Source organism: Lynx canadensis, chromosome E3, assembly GCF_007474595.2.
Source record: "Lynx canadensis isolate LIC74 chromosome E3, mLynCan4.pri.v2, whole genome shotgun sequence".
NCBI lineage: Eukaryota > Metazoa > Chordata > Mammalia > Carnivora > Felidae > Lynx > Lynx canadensis.
In genome coordinates this window covers 10,066,188-10,079,317 of record NC_044318.1, presented here as the reverse complement: position 1 = coordinate 10,079,317, position 13,130 = coordinate 10,066,188, and the positions used below count along the sequence as shown (strand labels likewise).

General features: G+C 41.1%; 1 protein-coding gene across 1 annotated transcript in view; it reads left to right on the top strand.

Annotated features, from left to right (window-relative positions):
• Positions 1–13,130, top strand: part of GSPT1 (G1 to S phase transition 1) — a 38,131-nt gene that overhangs the window by 14,289 nt on the left and 10,712 nt on the right. Inside the window, exons 2-11 of the mRNA XM_030300278.1 lie at positions 979–1,023; positions 1,138–1,179; positions 1,911–2,138; positions 3,137–3,170; positions 6,335–6,412; positions 8,409–8,589; positions 9,218–9,372; positions 9,770–9,910; positions 10,991–11,084; positions 12,091–12,171. Of these exons, the coding sequence (XP_030156138.1) occupies positions 979–1,023; positions 1,138–1,179; positions 1,911–2,138; positions 3,137–3,170; positions 6,335–6,412; positions 8,409–8,589; positions 9,218–9,372; positions 9,770–9,910; positions 10,991–11,084; positions 12,091–12,171 (1,079 nt within the window). The remainder of the gene's footprint in view (positions 1–978; positions 1,024–1,137; positions 1,180–1,910; positions 2,139–3,136; positions 3,171–6,334; positions 6,413–8,408; positions 8,590–9,217; positions 9,373–9,769; positions 9,911–10,990; positions 11,085–12,090; positions 12,172–13,130) is intronic.

Sequence of the window (13,130 nt, the reverse complement as noted above, 5' to 3'; positions counted from 1 at the left end):
AGACTTTTTTTGAAGCCAGGGCGCTTCCATGCTGGAGTATCACTTAGATATGAAAAATAAACTTACGCGATTGGGTGTCTGTATATATTTGTCCTACATCTCTTCCAGCGGGGTCATAAGTAGACGTGAAGTGTGACAGCTGTGGAAACAGGATTGTTGCTTGATCTCAGAATTCTGCTATGGGACAAAACCGGCATCATCGTCATCACCTTTTCTGAGATGTTGTAAGGGGTCGTTTGTATTTCGAGGACTCTATGTGACTGTCCTTATTTTATTGATATCAGATAGAATTTATTCAAGCACCTTGATGAGAACATAGGTGATTATAGAGTCTTAAAAAGAGCTTAATCATAGCCTTCTTAGGCTGGAGCTACCAAGAGAGAATCTAGAGAAGCACTGGGAATCGGTTAGGCAGTCTGGTTAATTTGATCAGCACTGGGTTGCGGCTTGCTTTTACAGTATCTTTGAAGGAAGAGTTTTATGAAGCAAATTAAGGGAATAACTATGCCTTTATGAATACATTTCAGTTGACGAAAATGTTTTAAAATTGGCTGTATTCAGTAGATTTTTTAAAAGGATTTTTTTAAACAGACTTCTAATTTGAACACCTGAGTTAGTTCCTGTTGGTTTACGTTATCGAGGTTTTTGTTGTGTTATTGAAATCCTGTTTTTACTGTGTCTTTTTTTTTTTTTTCAACGTTTATTTATTTTTGGGACAGAGAGAGACAGAGCATGAACAGGGGAGGGGCAGAGAGAGAGGGAGACACAGAATCGGAAACAGGCTCCAGGCTCCGAGCCATCAGCCCAGAGCCTGACGCGGGGCTCGAACTCACGGACCGCGAGATCGTGACCTGGCTGAAGTCGGACACTTAACCGACTGCGCCACCCAGGCGCCCCTGTTTTTACTGTGTCTTAAAAGATACGCACAAATGGATGCATAGGGCTTAATTTTTAATAGAACTTATTTCTATTAAACAGCACCTGCGGAACCTTCTCAAGAGGAACAGTCGTTGCTATGTGAAGGTAATTTTCTATGCTATGACCCTTCGAATGTTTAATGGGGAAAACATTAAGTTGTCTCTGTGTAAAGCCTAGATATTGTTTCATAAATGTATTATATCTCACTTTCTTGTCTAGGTTCAAATTCAGCTGTTAGCATGGAACTTTCAGAACCTGTTGGTAAGAAAATTTCTGACTGTATTAATACAGTAATATGAAATCCTTTCACTCTCAAGATAGAAGGTACAAATATAAGTGTTATGGTTCTTGGAATGCCTACATTTAAACCTGACATTGAGTCTTGGCTGTTGGGATTTAGAAAGCACTAGCTGGACGTCAGCCCTGCCGCGATAAACCGAGTGACGGCAGATAGACGAGCAGAGGGCAAGAGTGCGAAAGTCAGTTTAAGGGCTTGGGCTTGTTCCATTTCCTTGGTGAAAGGTTTCCTTCCTTTTTGTCATTTGCTTACTGTTAAGGGTATCCTGTTCCCAAGGTGATTGATGAAGTTGATGCCAAAGTACTTGCAGAGGAAAAAGCAGAGATCTCGTAAATCCTGTGTTCTGATTTTAAACTTTGCTGCTTGCCCTCTGTCAGGGCATCCTGACCCTGGGACAACTGGGCTGTTAGGAATGGTACATCTCCTGTTTACATCTTGTGTGGCCTCATGGAAATGAAGCTTCGTGAGGATAGCAATCGCCCATAGTCTCTGTGTCAGCTCTGATACCAGAGTGGGGCCGGGCTTGAAAGCCATAATCCATTTCTGTTGTGAAAGATTTTCTTGCTTATGTTTCACTAGACATTAGGAAATGGAACTAAATATGCAAAATACGTTAGTTGTTTGAAGGCATCTGTGTTTTAGAGTACAGACTGTGATTCTTTTTCAGAGTACTAAGTTAAGTGTCTTATTTCAGTAGAAAATGGGGAGACAGAAATGTCCCCAGAAGAATCATGGGAGCACAAAGAAGAAATAAGTGACGCAGAGCCAGGGGGTGGTTCCTTGGGAGATGGGAGACCCCCAGAGGAGAGCGCCCAAGAAATGATGGAGGAGGAAGAGGAAATACCAAAACCTAAATCCGTGGTTGCACCGCCAGGGGCTCCTAAAAAAGAACACGTAAACGTAGTATTCATTGGGCACGTAGGTAAGTTGCACTCATAGCGGTGAAAGAAATGACCGGTCATTGGGGTACATCAAACAGCTACTTGGAGATGTTTAGTGAAACTGAACTGAATTAATCTGAAAGGTTTCTGATTTTTAACTCGATAGGTTTTTTTTAAGCTGGCAAAAAATTGCCAACGCTTTGATTTTGAAGGTGGGACAGAGAAATAATTTTGTGATGGCACAAGAAGCAGGAAGAAAATAAGCTTCAGTATATTTGTATGTGATCCACACTGATGGCGGCTAAGCATCTTAAGACCTTTATGAATTAATATCCTAGATAATGTGCTTCCTTTTTGGGGTGACTTCAGTTAATTTGTTTATTTTATGGGCTTCATCTAACCTAGATAGTTTCATTTTGTCTGACCTAGGAAATTAATTTGTTGTGACTTCTAGATGCTTGTCAAGTTGCTGGTTAGCAGAAAACAAAACCCTGTTTAACGGACTCACACATTCCCTGACCATCTGACTTATCCCCCAAATTGTGAGAAAACACAGAATTATGTGTTCTTTTGTCCTTCCCTTTGTCTCTGCTTCCTCCTGAATATAATGCTATACCACACTATTTTAGTAGCAAGGACTCCCTCTGAAATTTATAAAGGAATGCCTGTATTTGCTAAAATTAGGGAAAGGCACACGACCTAAATGTAGTTCATAGCTCTTCAGGTGCTTTCGCTCTCCCCTGAGGATGCCCTTGGGTAATTGATATTCTGTTGCTGCTGTGCTCTTAGCTGAAGGTCAGAGAGCAGTCTGTTCAAGAATCTTCTTTATCAGTAAAGTAGTTCTCCATTCTTCTCTACCAGGAGTACGAGTTCGTCATTGTTGAGCTGGGAGGGGTCTTAGCAGCTTCTTTTGCAACGACATCATGTAATTGTATGTGCTAAGTGGTACCTTTAGTTGTATTAGTGTATATAGTGGGTTTTGTTTTATTTTTTTGTACACCCGTGGTTTGCATATTATTGATGATGTTGTTACTTTCAGATGCCGGCAAGTCAACCATTGGAGGACAGATAATGTAAGTCTGTATTTTTTGTTAAATAATAGAGTTAATTTGACTGAATAAATTTTGGGCATTGTGAACATACAGTCATACAAAGGAAATCAAACAGGTCACCTGAAAAAGTTACAAAGACATTACCTGTAAGGAAAGCTGATGTTAATTAAGAAGGAATTTCTGCAGTGTGATCAGTTAGTATTTTCTAAATTTTTTTTAATGTTTATTTATATTTGAGAGAGATACAGACATAGCTTGAGCCGGGGAGGGGCAGACAGACGCAGACAGTCTGAAGCAGGCTCCAGGCTCCAAGCTGCAAGCTGTCAGCACAGAGCCCAGCTCGGGGCCCGAACCCATGAGCAGTGAGATCATGACCTGAGCCGAAGTCGACCGTTTAACTGACTGGGCCACTCAGGCGTCCCAATCGTTAGTATTTTCTGATGGATTTTAGGCATTCCCTAGAATTCTTTTATCACTGTCCCACTCTCATAGAACATTAACTAAGTGTGTTTCTGAATGCTGTCTTTTACATTTTTTAAAATAAAAACTAAAATAGAACCCTAGATTATAGGCAATCTTAGTTTGCTTTGAATATCATTTTCTTGGGAATGATGAAAACCAGCACTTAAATCAGGTACTTGGGCAGGGGGATCTCATTTTTCCATATTCATCAGCTCTTAAATCCTAGGTGGATTAATCAAAGACAGGTAGTCTGGCTCACATGCTAAGATAACTTTTTATCATATGTAGAAGCTATGTAAGTATGCAAACATCATGGTTGACCTTTACAATATAGTCTAGTATTGAAAATTTTATTTTTAAAGTTTATTCATTTTGAGAGAGAGAGAGAGAGCACACAAGTGGGGAACAGACAGAGGAAGCAGACAGAGGAGAGAGAGAATCCTGAGCAGGTTCTGTGCTGTCAGTGCAGAGCCTGACATGGGGCTCTCTCTCACTAACCTGGATCGCATGACGTGAGTCGAGACCAAGAGTTCAGACACTTAACTGATTGAGCTACCCAGGCACCCCTGAAGAATTGTTTTAAGTAACAGGTCTTAGAATTTGGGGGCACCTGGCTGGCTCTGTTGGTGGAGCATGTGACTCCTTTTTTTTTTTTTTTTTTTAGAGCATTTGATTCTTGAACTCAGGGTTTGGGATAGAGATTATTATTGTTGTTGTTTTTAATTATATTAAAAATTTTTTTAATGTTTATTCATTTTTGAGAGGAGACAGAGTGTGAGCCGAGGAAGGAGAGGCAGAGAGAGACACAGAATCCGAAGCAGGATCCAGGCTCTGAGCTGTCAGCACAGAGCCCAATGAGGGGCTCTAACCCAGAGACTATGAGATCATGACCTGAGCTGAAGTCGGACGCTTTACCGACTGAGCCACCCAGGCGCCCCCCGTTTTTAAAAAAGGCTTTACAGTTTTAATCCCTCCTACATTAGACCCCTTTTCTTTAAACCGTGTCATCCATCAGAGATTCTCAAGGGCATATCTTCATTATTTAGTAATCTTACTGGTAACCTTGGCCAACTTCTGAAAATGTCTACAACACGCCTTAAAATAGGGTAATAAATAGAGATCCTTCCGTCAATGGATGGAAGTGTTGGGCCTGTTTGATTTTGTGTCTTAGGAGAATGTATATTTCTTGCCTATGGGCTGTAATTTTCACGGGTATTTCACTAGTCTTCTGTGCTCAACTGGTTAGGAGCGTGCACTGTAGATGACTGCAGAGAACACAGAGATGAGAGCTCCGAGGAAGGCTTTGGTTTGGATTGAGTCCAGGGAAGCAGTTCAGTATTACTAAGGAATTGTTTTAAAATTATAATCTTACTTTGACAATATTTTTAAGTATTGAATGTTGAAATGTATTAATAAGACTGAATTGCCTGAGCAACACTGTTAGAATTATTTTCTTTTATGTAGTATTTCTGTTTGCCCTTGAAAAAATGTTTATTCTGAAATAAGTTTAGACTTAGAATTTACAAAGGAATAGTACCGAGTTCCCATATAACTTTCTTTCAGCCTGCCCTACATGAACGTTGTTAAATAACCATGGTACAGTCGTTAAACTTGGAAGTTCGCATTGGTATAATAATCCTATTAACTAAACTCTGGCTCTTGAATTTTACCGGTTTCTCCACACATGGCGTTTTTCGGTTCTAGAATTCCACGTTGCGTTTAGTTGTTCTGTCCTCCAGTTTCCCATCTTTGTCTCCTCCAGCTTGTGACATTGCCTCGTTCTGTCTCCCATGACTTCATCATTTGAAGGGTGCTGTTTAGGACGGTCTTCAGTATGGGTTCAGCTGATACTTTTTCACATTTAGATTGTGGCTGTACATTTGGGCAAGAATCTCACACGGGATGTTGTGCTCTTCTCAGCATCCTGTCAAGGGTGCCTCATGTCAGTATTCAATGGGTTTTCTTTTTTTAATTTTGTTTTATTCTTTTTTTTTTTTTTTTTTTTAAATTTTAGAGAGCATGAGCGGAGGCGGGGGAAGGGCAGAGAGAGAGAGAAAATCCCAAGCAGGCTTCACGCTCAGTGTGGAGCCTGATAGGGGGCTCGATCCCACCACCCTGGGATTATGACCTGAGCCGAAATCAAGAGTTGGACACCTAACCAACTGAGCCACCCAGGCACCCTTTAGTGTGTTTTCTCTACTACTGGTCATATTAGCCAGGATTACTCGGTTCATGTGTTGTCTGCCTGGATTCTCCACTGTAAAGTTACTACTTTTCCCCTTTAAGTGTAGGGAGATAATTTGAGACTATGTAAATGTCTTTTCCTCTGAAACGTTCCACGGCTTGAGCATCCATCAGTGGTTCCTTTATTTTAAAATTTTTTTTTTTCAACGTTTATTTATTTTTGGGACAGAGAGAGACAGAGCATGAATGGGGGAGGGGCAGAGAGAGAGGGAGACACAGAATCGGAAACAGGCTCCAGGCTCTGAGCCATCAGCCCAGAGCCTGACGCGGGGCTCGAACTCACGGACCGCGAGATCGTGACCTGGCTGAAGTCGGACGCTTAACCAACTGCGCCACCCAGGCGCCCCGTGTGGTTCCTTTATTTTAAAATAGCTGTTTTCTGGGGTTGAAATTCCCCTAAAGACCTTTAGAGTTTTCCTAAACTTCTCTGAGTAATTTATGAGCAATGGAATGTTTACTTTTGTTTTCTTTGATTGCAGGTATTTGACTGGAATGGTTGACAAAAGGACACTTGAGAAATATGAAAGAGAAGCTAAAGAGAAAAACAGAGAAACCTGGTATAGTATACCTTGACGGCATGATAAATTACTTTGAAGGAAACCCTGCCTACTGCTTCTCTAGTCTCCTGTGATACAAGCGCGTGAGGTCTGAGATGGTGTCATAATACAGGAGAGGGGTCCTTTGCCCTCATACTGCACAGTGTATTGGCTCCCGATGACTTCGGAGCCTACACAGGGAGCCTGGGAACATCCAAGTGTCAGTAATAGACTCGTGGGATAAATTCTAAACCATCCATTTGACGGGGTCATTACCTAACCACTAAAAAACTGCATTTATAGAATTTGTGATAACCAGAAATAGAACTCAAGTTACAGTGGAATTTGGGGAGAAAGCAGGCGGCGTGATCTTACTTAGAATGTGATCAGTAACGACGTAAATTAAACCCTGGAAAGAAACAAGAGTGGGCAGAATTATGGACAGTGCTTGCCTTTGAGTGGTGAGAGAAAGGGTCAGTTTTTTTTTTCCTTCTAATCTTACCTTTCTTTTAAAAGTTCAGATTTACCTGGGACATTCATGGTTTTTGTTTCGTTTTTTAATTGCTCTGTATTAAGGGAAAAGATCTTTATCAATGTACTAAAAATGGATTATCTACTATGAAATACAGATGATGAGTTATCTAAATTAATATGTACTATTATGAATGCTTTGAACTTACATAAGTTGTTTTCACATGGCAAAGAAATACAAGAATAATTTTTAGCAGGTAACCATTGCTCCCAGATGGTTGTTCGCGGCTTTCACTTTTGAAAAATATCCCTAGATAGCGTTACTTGTATTATCCTTGGTGCCAGGCGATTATAAGAACTCACAGTGATATTGGCATTGGTACTAAGTAGCCTTTCTGTGTAGTCAGCTTGTTTCCATAAATACTCTTTGCTTATAGAATATATATACGGGTTTTCCCCCTGTATATCCAAAAGTAGAACATTCCTTTCAAATCTTTTGTAAGCCAAAATGGCATGAAGCAAAGAAGCAATTGTCATCAGTTTACCTGGAAAACATTTTTTGAGCATTCCCAGACCCGGAGAATAATCTCTCGGGCTTTTCTGATACCTCAGGACTCATCTGTGCTAACGGATACACACAATAAATGGCGATACGGCCCAGATGCGCAGACACAGTTCAAAGCTGCGACAGCTTGACGCAGAGATGCTGAGAGGCTCCTGGGGCAGAAGCGTGTGGTGTCGCCCTGGCCGCTCAGTGCCGTGTCTCGCCCTTCGCTGCAGAACAAACGCTGAACGCTAGTTTTGCTTTTCACTTTTTTTCGTTAAAAAAAAAAAAAAAAAAAATCCTCTTTGAGTATCTTTGAGTTTGTAAGAACAGGTACTAAGGTAGGTTGTTTGTAAAAGCAAAGTGGCATAACATGAACTTTCAAAAATCAGGGGATACCTGTAATTGCCTGGATATTTGTAAAAGCTCTAAATGTTTGAATCGCAATAATAAAAGTTTTATTCTATCAATTTTCATTTCTACCTAGTCCTATTCTTTTTTTTTTTTTTTTTTTTTTTTTTTTTTTTTTTTGAGAGCGAGCAAGCGCACAAGTAAGGCAGAGACAGAAAGAGAGAATCCCAGGACGGGCAGAAGGAGAGATGGAGAGACAGAGAAAAAAGCAGGACTCACCCAAGCGGGGCTTGAGTTCACCCTGTGTGGGTCTCAGACTCATAAATAATGAGATCGTGACCTGAGCTAAAGTCAGATGCCGAATGACTGAGCCACCCAGGCGCCCCGTGATTTTTTTTTTTTTTTTTTTAAGATTTTTAAAATTTTTAAGTAATCTCCATACCCAACGTGGGGCTCCAGTTCACAGCCCCGAGATCAAGAGTCGCACGATCCACTAACTGAGCCAGCCGGGCGCTCCTGTCCTGTTCACGATTTAAATGTTGTATTCTGGACATAAAGCTGGATGTCCTCATTATACCTTTAGCGGTAGAAGAATATCTTAAAAACTCATATGTTCTTAGTGACATTACTCTTATTTCTAAATTACTTCAGGTACTTGTCTTGGGCCTTAGACACAAATCAGGAAGAACGAGACAAGGGTAAAACAGTCGAAGTGGGCCGTGCCTATTTTGAAACGGAAAAGAAGCATTTCACGATCCTGGACGCCCCTGGCCACAAGAGTTTTGTCCCAAACATGATTGGTGGCGCTTCTCAAGCTGATTTGGCTGTTCTGGTAAGAAAGACCTTTCCGGTCCACCTGTGTATTTGGTAGCAGCCCTGCTTCGTGGCGAAGTGTTTTGATTTTACCCTCGAACAGCTGGAACTCAGGTTGCAGCGAGCTGTAGCCTCCGGTCACAGACGTCACTTTTGTCTCACCTGCTCTCAAGCAATCTTTGTAATCGGGTTCACGTAGGAAAACAGTGTTTCATCTTTTCTCTGCCGTCGCTCCTATCTATGACCGTGTCAGAACTTAGTGTCTGCTCAGTCTCATGCCTGATCCGTTTTGCACATTTCCCATGTGCAGTGGGTACAAAACTGAGTAAGAAATGATCTGTTTTCTCAAGGCCTTCGGGCATTTTGCAGGGTCGTTCGCTTTGTCCGTGTGCCGGCACTGTCACATGCAGGTATGAATTGTCAATTATAAAGGCGTGCTAGATTTTGGAAAATTAGGGGATCGGTACAAACGTGTACCAAAATCTTCAGCCATTTAGATATCGGGATGTTCAAAAGCATGCATGTTATAACTCACTTATTTTTATTTTCTTGCAAAAAGCTTCGATAAAACTGAAAGGAAAGATACCCCGTTACTCGGAGGGTAGACGTGAATGTGTAAGAGTAAACTCTCGGATTTCTTGGAATAGGTCATCTCTGCTAGGAAGGGAGAGTTTGAAACTGGATTTGAGAAGGGCGGACAGACGAGGGAACACGCGATGTTGGCAAAGACGGCAGGTGTGAAGCACTTGATCGTGCTCATTAATAAGATGGATGACCCGACAGTGAACTGGAGCAGCGAGAGGTGAGCTTTGCCGTCTTCCTGGTCTGTACGGGCATCTTAGTGGGACAGAGGGTGGCTTTGCGACCGAGTGCTGTTTGCCCCTGCGGTTTTTCTGAAACCTTAATTTGTCGGGGGCGCCTGGGTGGCTCGGTGGGTTAAATGTCCGGCTTTGGCTCAGGTCACGATGTCGCGGTTCGTGAGTTCAAGCCCCGCCTCGGGCTCTGGGCTGACAGCTCAGAGCCCGGAACCCGCTTTGGATTCTGTCTTCCTCTTGCCTCTCCCCCTCTCATGCTCTGTCTCCGTCTCTCTCAAAAGTATAAATAAACATTAAAAATTTTTTTAACCTTAATGTGTTTAATAATGAAACTGGAGTTCACTTGTTTCATATTATAATAGAGTTATTCATAAATATTCATAGATATGAAGAGTGCAAAGAGAAACTAGTGCCATTTTTGAAGAAAGTTGGCTTCAATCCCAAAAAGGACATCCACTTTATGCCCTGCTCGGGACTGACCGGAGCAAATCTTAAAGAGCAATCCGATTTCTGCCCTTGGTACACGTAAGTAACCTTTGCCTCCGTTTAGAAAAAATTTATGTCTTTATAAGTAATCTCAGTAAATACTTTCTCTGACTTCGGCTTCAAAAATACCGTGACCTTTGCCCATTTGGTAATTGTGTTGTCTTTTTGTTAATTGAGTTGGGAGAGTTCTTTATGTACCGAGTAGAAGTCCTTTATTAGATAAATGATGTGCAGATATTTTCTCCTCGGGGACACCTTTCTGGACGGTGTCCTTTGAAGCACAAAAGGTTTTAATTTTGATGAAATCCAGTCTGTTTTCTTTTGTTGGTTGTGCTTGTGGGGACATACTTGGGAAAACGTTGCCTAACTCAGGCATGAAGACTGAGCCACACTATTTTCTTCGAAACCTGTTGTGGTTTTAGCTCTTACAGTTAGATGTCTGCTGCATTTTGGGTTCGTTTTTTTTGTTAAAGTCTTGATTACTGAGCTTTTGTGAGTTTTTCAAATTGGGAAGTGCCTCTGAATTTTATTAGTATTACTATTATTATTTTTTTTTTCCAAGGTGGTTTTGGCTATTCTGGGTCCCCCGAATATCTTCACGAACATTAACATCAACTCGTCACCTTGTTCCAAAAGGCAGCTGGGATGTTCATGGGGATTGTGCTGAATCTGTAGATCGCTTTGGGGAGCATTGCTGTCTTGGCAGTATTAAGCCTCCCAATTCATACACTGTAGCGTTACAGAGGAAATGATTTTATAGAATCCTGATTTTAGAGCTGGAAAAGTCCATAAAAATTAAGTAGCAGAATGTAGCCAATTTATGTAGGCCATTTGCTATAAAATATTTTCTAAATCTTAAGTTTATGAGGAAGCTTTTTTATTATATTTATATAATATTTATTATAATATATTCTATATTATAGAACCATTTTGTTATTTTTTGCGTTTTCTGAAGAATGAAGGAAGTGAACTGGATAATAATTTGGTTGAATGAGCGAGTACGTGGGTAGAATGGAAGTATTATTAGAACTGTTTTTTGTATAAAGTTACAGTCCTGTAATTTCTTAAAATTTTAATACTTCTGTTGATGCTCTTTAATGGATATTATTATGTTTTCAGTGGTTTGCCATTTATTCCGTATTTGGATAATCTGCCAAATTTCAATAGATCAGTTGATGGACCAATCAGGCTGCCAATTGTGGATAAGTACAAGGTACCCTGAATGTTCAAGAAATTGGGTTTTATGGGAGGTGAAGTCATTGTTTTGTGTTTTACATGATGAAACAGTCCTGATAATTAACAACATAGCATAGATGTCTCTCTTTTTTATTGTTTTTAATGTTTATTTCTTTTTTTTGAGAGGGAGTGAGGGAAGGGCAGAGAGAGAGAGGCAGACACCGAATCCAAAGCGGGATCCAGGCTCCGAGCTGGGAGCATAGAGCCCGACATGGGACTCGAACCCATGAACTGTGAGATCATGACCTGAGCTGAGGTCGGAGGCTTAACTGACTGAGCCACCCAGGCACCCCTGGAGGTCTTCCTTAGTGGCTATATGTTGTTTAGTGATATAGATGGATCGCTATTTAATCAGCCAGCCTACTTGATTTAAGCTGTTCCCCACTAAGCCAATAATCATTTTTTAGAGAGAAAGTCATACAGGGAAAAACTGCTGGAGGCAGAGGATTTACACGTTACGGTTGATGGCTACTGACCAGTAGCCTTCCAGATACTGGGAGCAGAGTACGTGAGTGCTGGTCGGACCGCAGCCTCAGCAGCGCGCTTTTGAAGTGTTATCGATGTCATGCTTTGCTCTCCTCGAGTACTTCATTCTGTCAGTAGCTCCCTGCTACATTTTTTGAACAAGTATTTTTCTAATTTTTTGTATGAGGAAGCAGGCTCAGATTTTCACAGAATCGGAGTGAATTGAAACAAATAATTCAGATCTTCACATGTAAAATTCTGTGCTGTTTCCAGTAGCATGCTTTTTTAGATGTCAGGCATCCTTCTTAGTGTGACAACTGTACATGTGCTGATGACAAACAGTATGGAGTATTTGTTACCTGTCCCGTGTTTAAGATTAGTCCTAAGCATTCTGCCCCTTGAGCTATAGGTTTTCTTTCATGAGTAAGCCCCATAAGATTTCACTTGGGGTCGTTGAACCGTTGTAGAATAGTAGTAAAAGTCTGCAACTCCGTGTTTTTAATTTCGAATTTAAACAGGATATGGGCACCGTGGTCCTGGGAAAGCTGGAATCAGGATCTATTTGTAAAGGCCAGCAGCTTGTGATGATGCCAAACAAGGTAAGAATTAGTAATGGTCTTATTTGGATTTCGTCTTGAAAACAGTAGCAAGGAGCTAGAACTTTTAAAAAAATTAGGGATTTCCGTTAAAAGAAAACTTTTAAAATCCATGATTACATTTTATTAACGTCACGTGCACAGTTTACTACAGAGTAAGTGGTATTACAGCGACCCAGTGACAGATGGGGAGGGGCCGGCACCATGTTAGAGCTAAAAGGTTTATCAAGACAGCTCTGCCTCTGTTCTTTCACAAGAGGCAGGTAGGGGTCTGGAGTGGTTAAGTGACTTGTTGCTCTTAACACACTGGGTTATCGAGCAAGCCAGGGACGAAGAGTCAGGTTTAACCATGGTATCATTGGCCTTTTTTTGTTCTTCTTCTTGTACATAGTTACGTTGGATACTATAAAATAATGTATCCCATCTGTGTTCCTTACCTGTTTTTAGAGAAGAGGGTTTGCCTTAATCATAAATGAGTCTCGTGTGAATTCTTTCTTCCTATCGTTTTGTAAGTTGTTTACTGTTGGAGAGGGGTTCATTCAAACACGCAGAACCCCCATGAATTCTTCCTTTGTGTTACGTCTGACTGCTCAGTTGCTGATAATGACAGACGTGTAACTAAGGAACTGTTACCTGCCTCCCAGAGCGGCCTTCTCTCCCAGCTCCAAAGATGTTTGTGTAGGAAAGTAGGCCTGAGCCATCAGAACCTCCAAATAGAGATTTTGTTGGTTTTAAGGGAGAATTTCTTCACCATGTTTATTCTAGGCACAGTGAATTAGGAAAAGTATCCCTTGCCGCTGCAATGTTTAGGTATAATTGGCGCCTTACAAATTGTACTTCGAGGTTTCTTGATACCTTATGCATTGGAGACTGGAGTAGCCTCTCCTGGTCTCTTTTTACCAAGGTATTTATCGCTGCAGTTGAATGTCAGGGACAGTGAATGAAAATAGTACTCGTTGTAA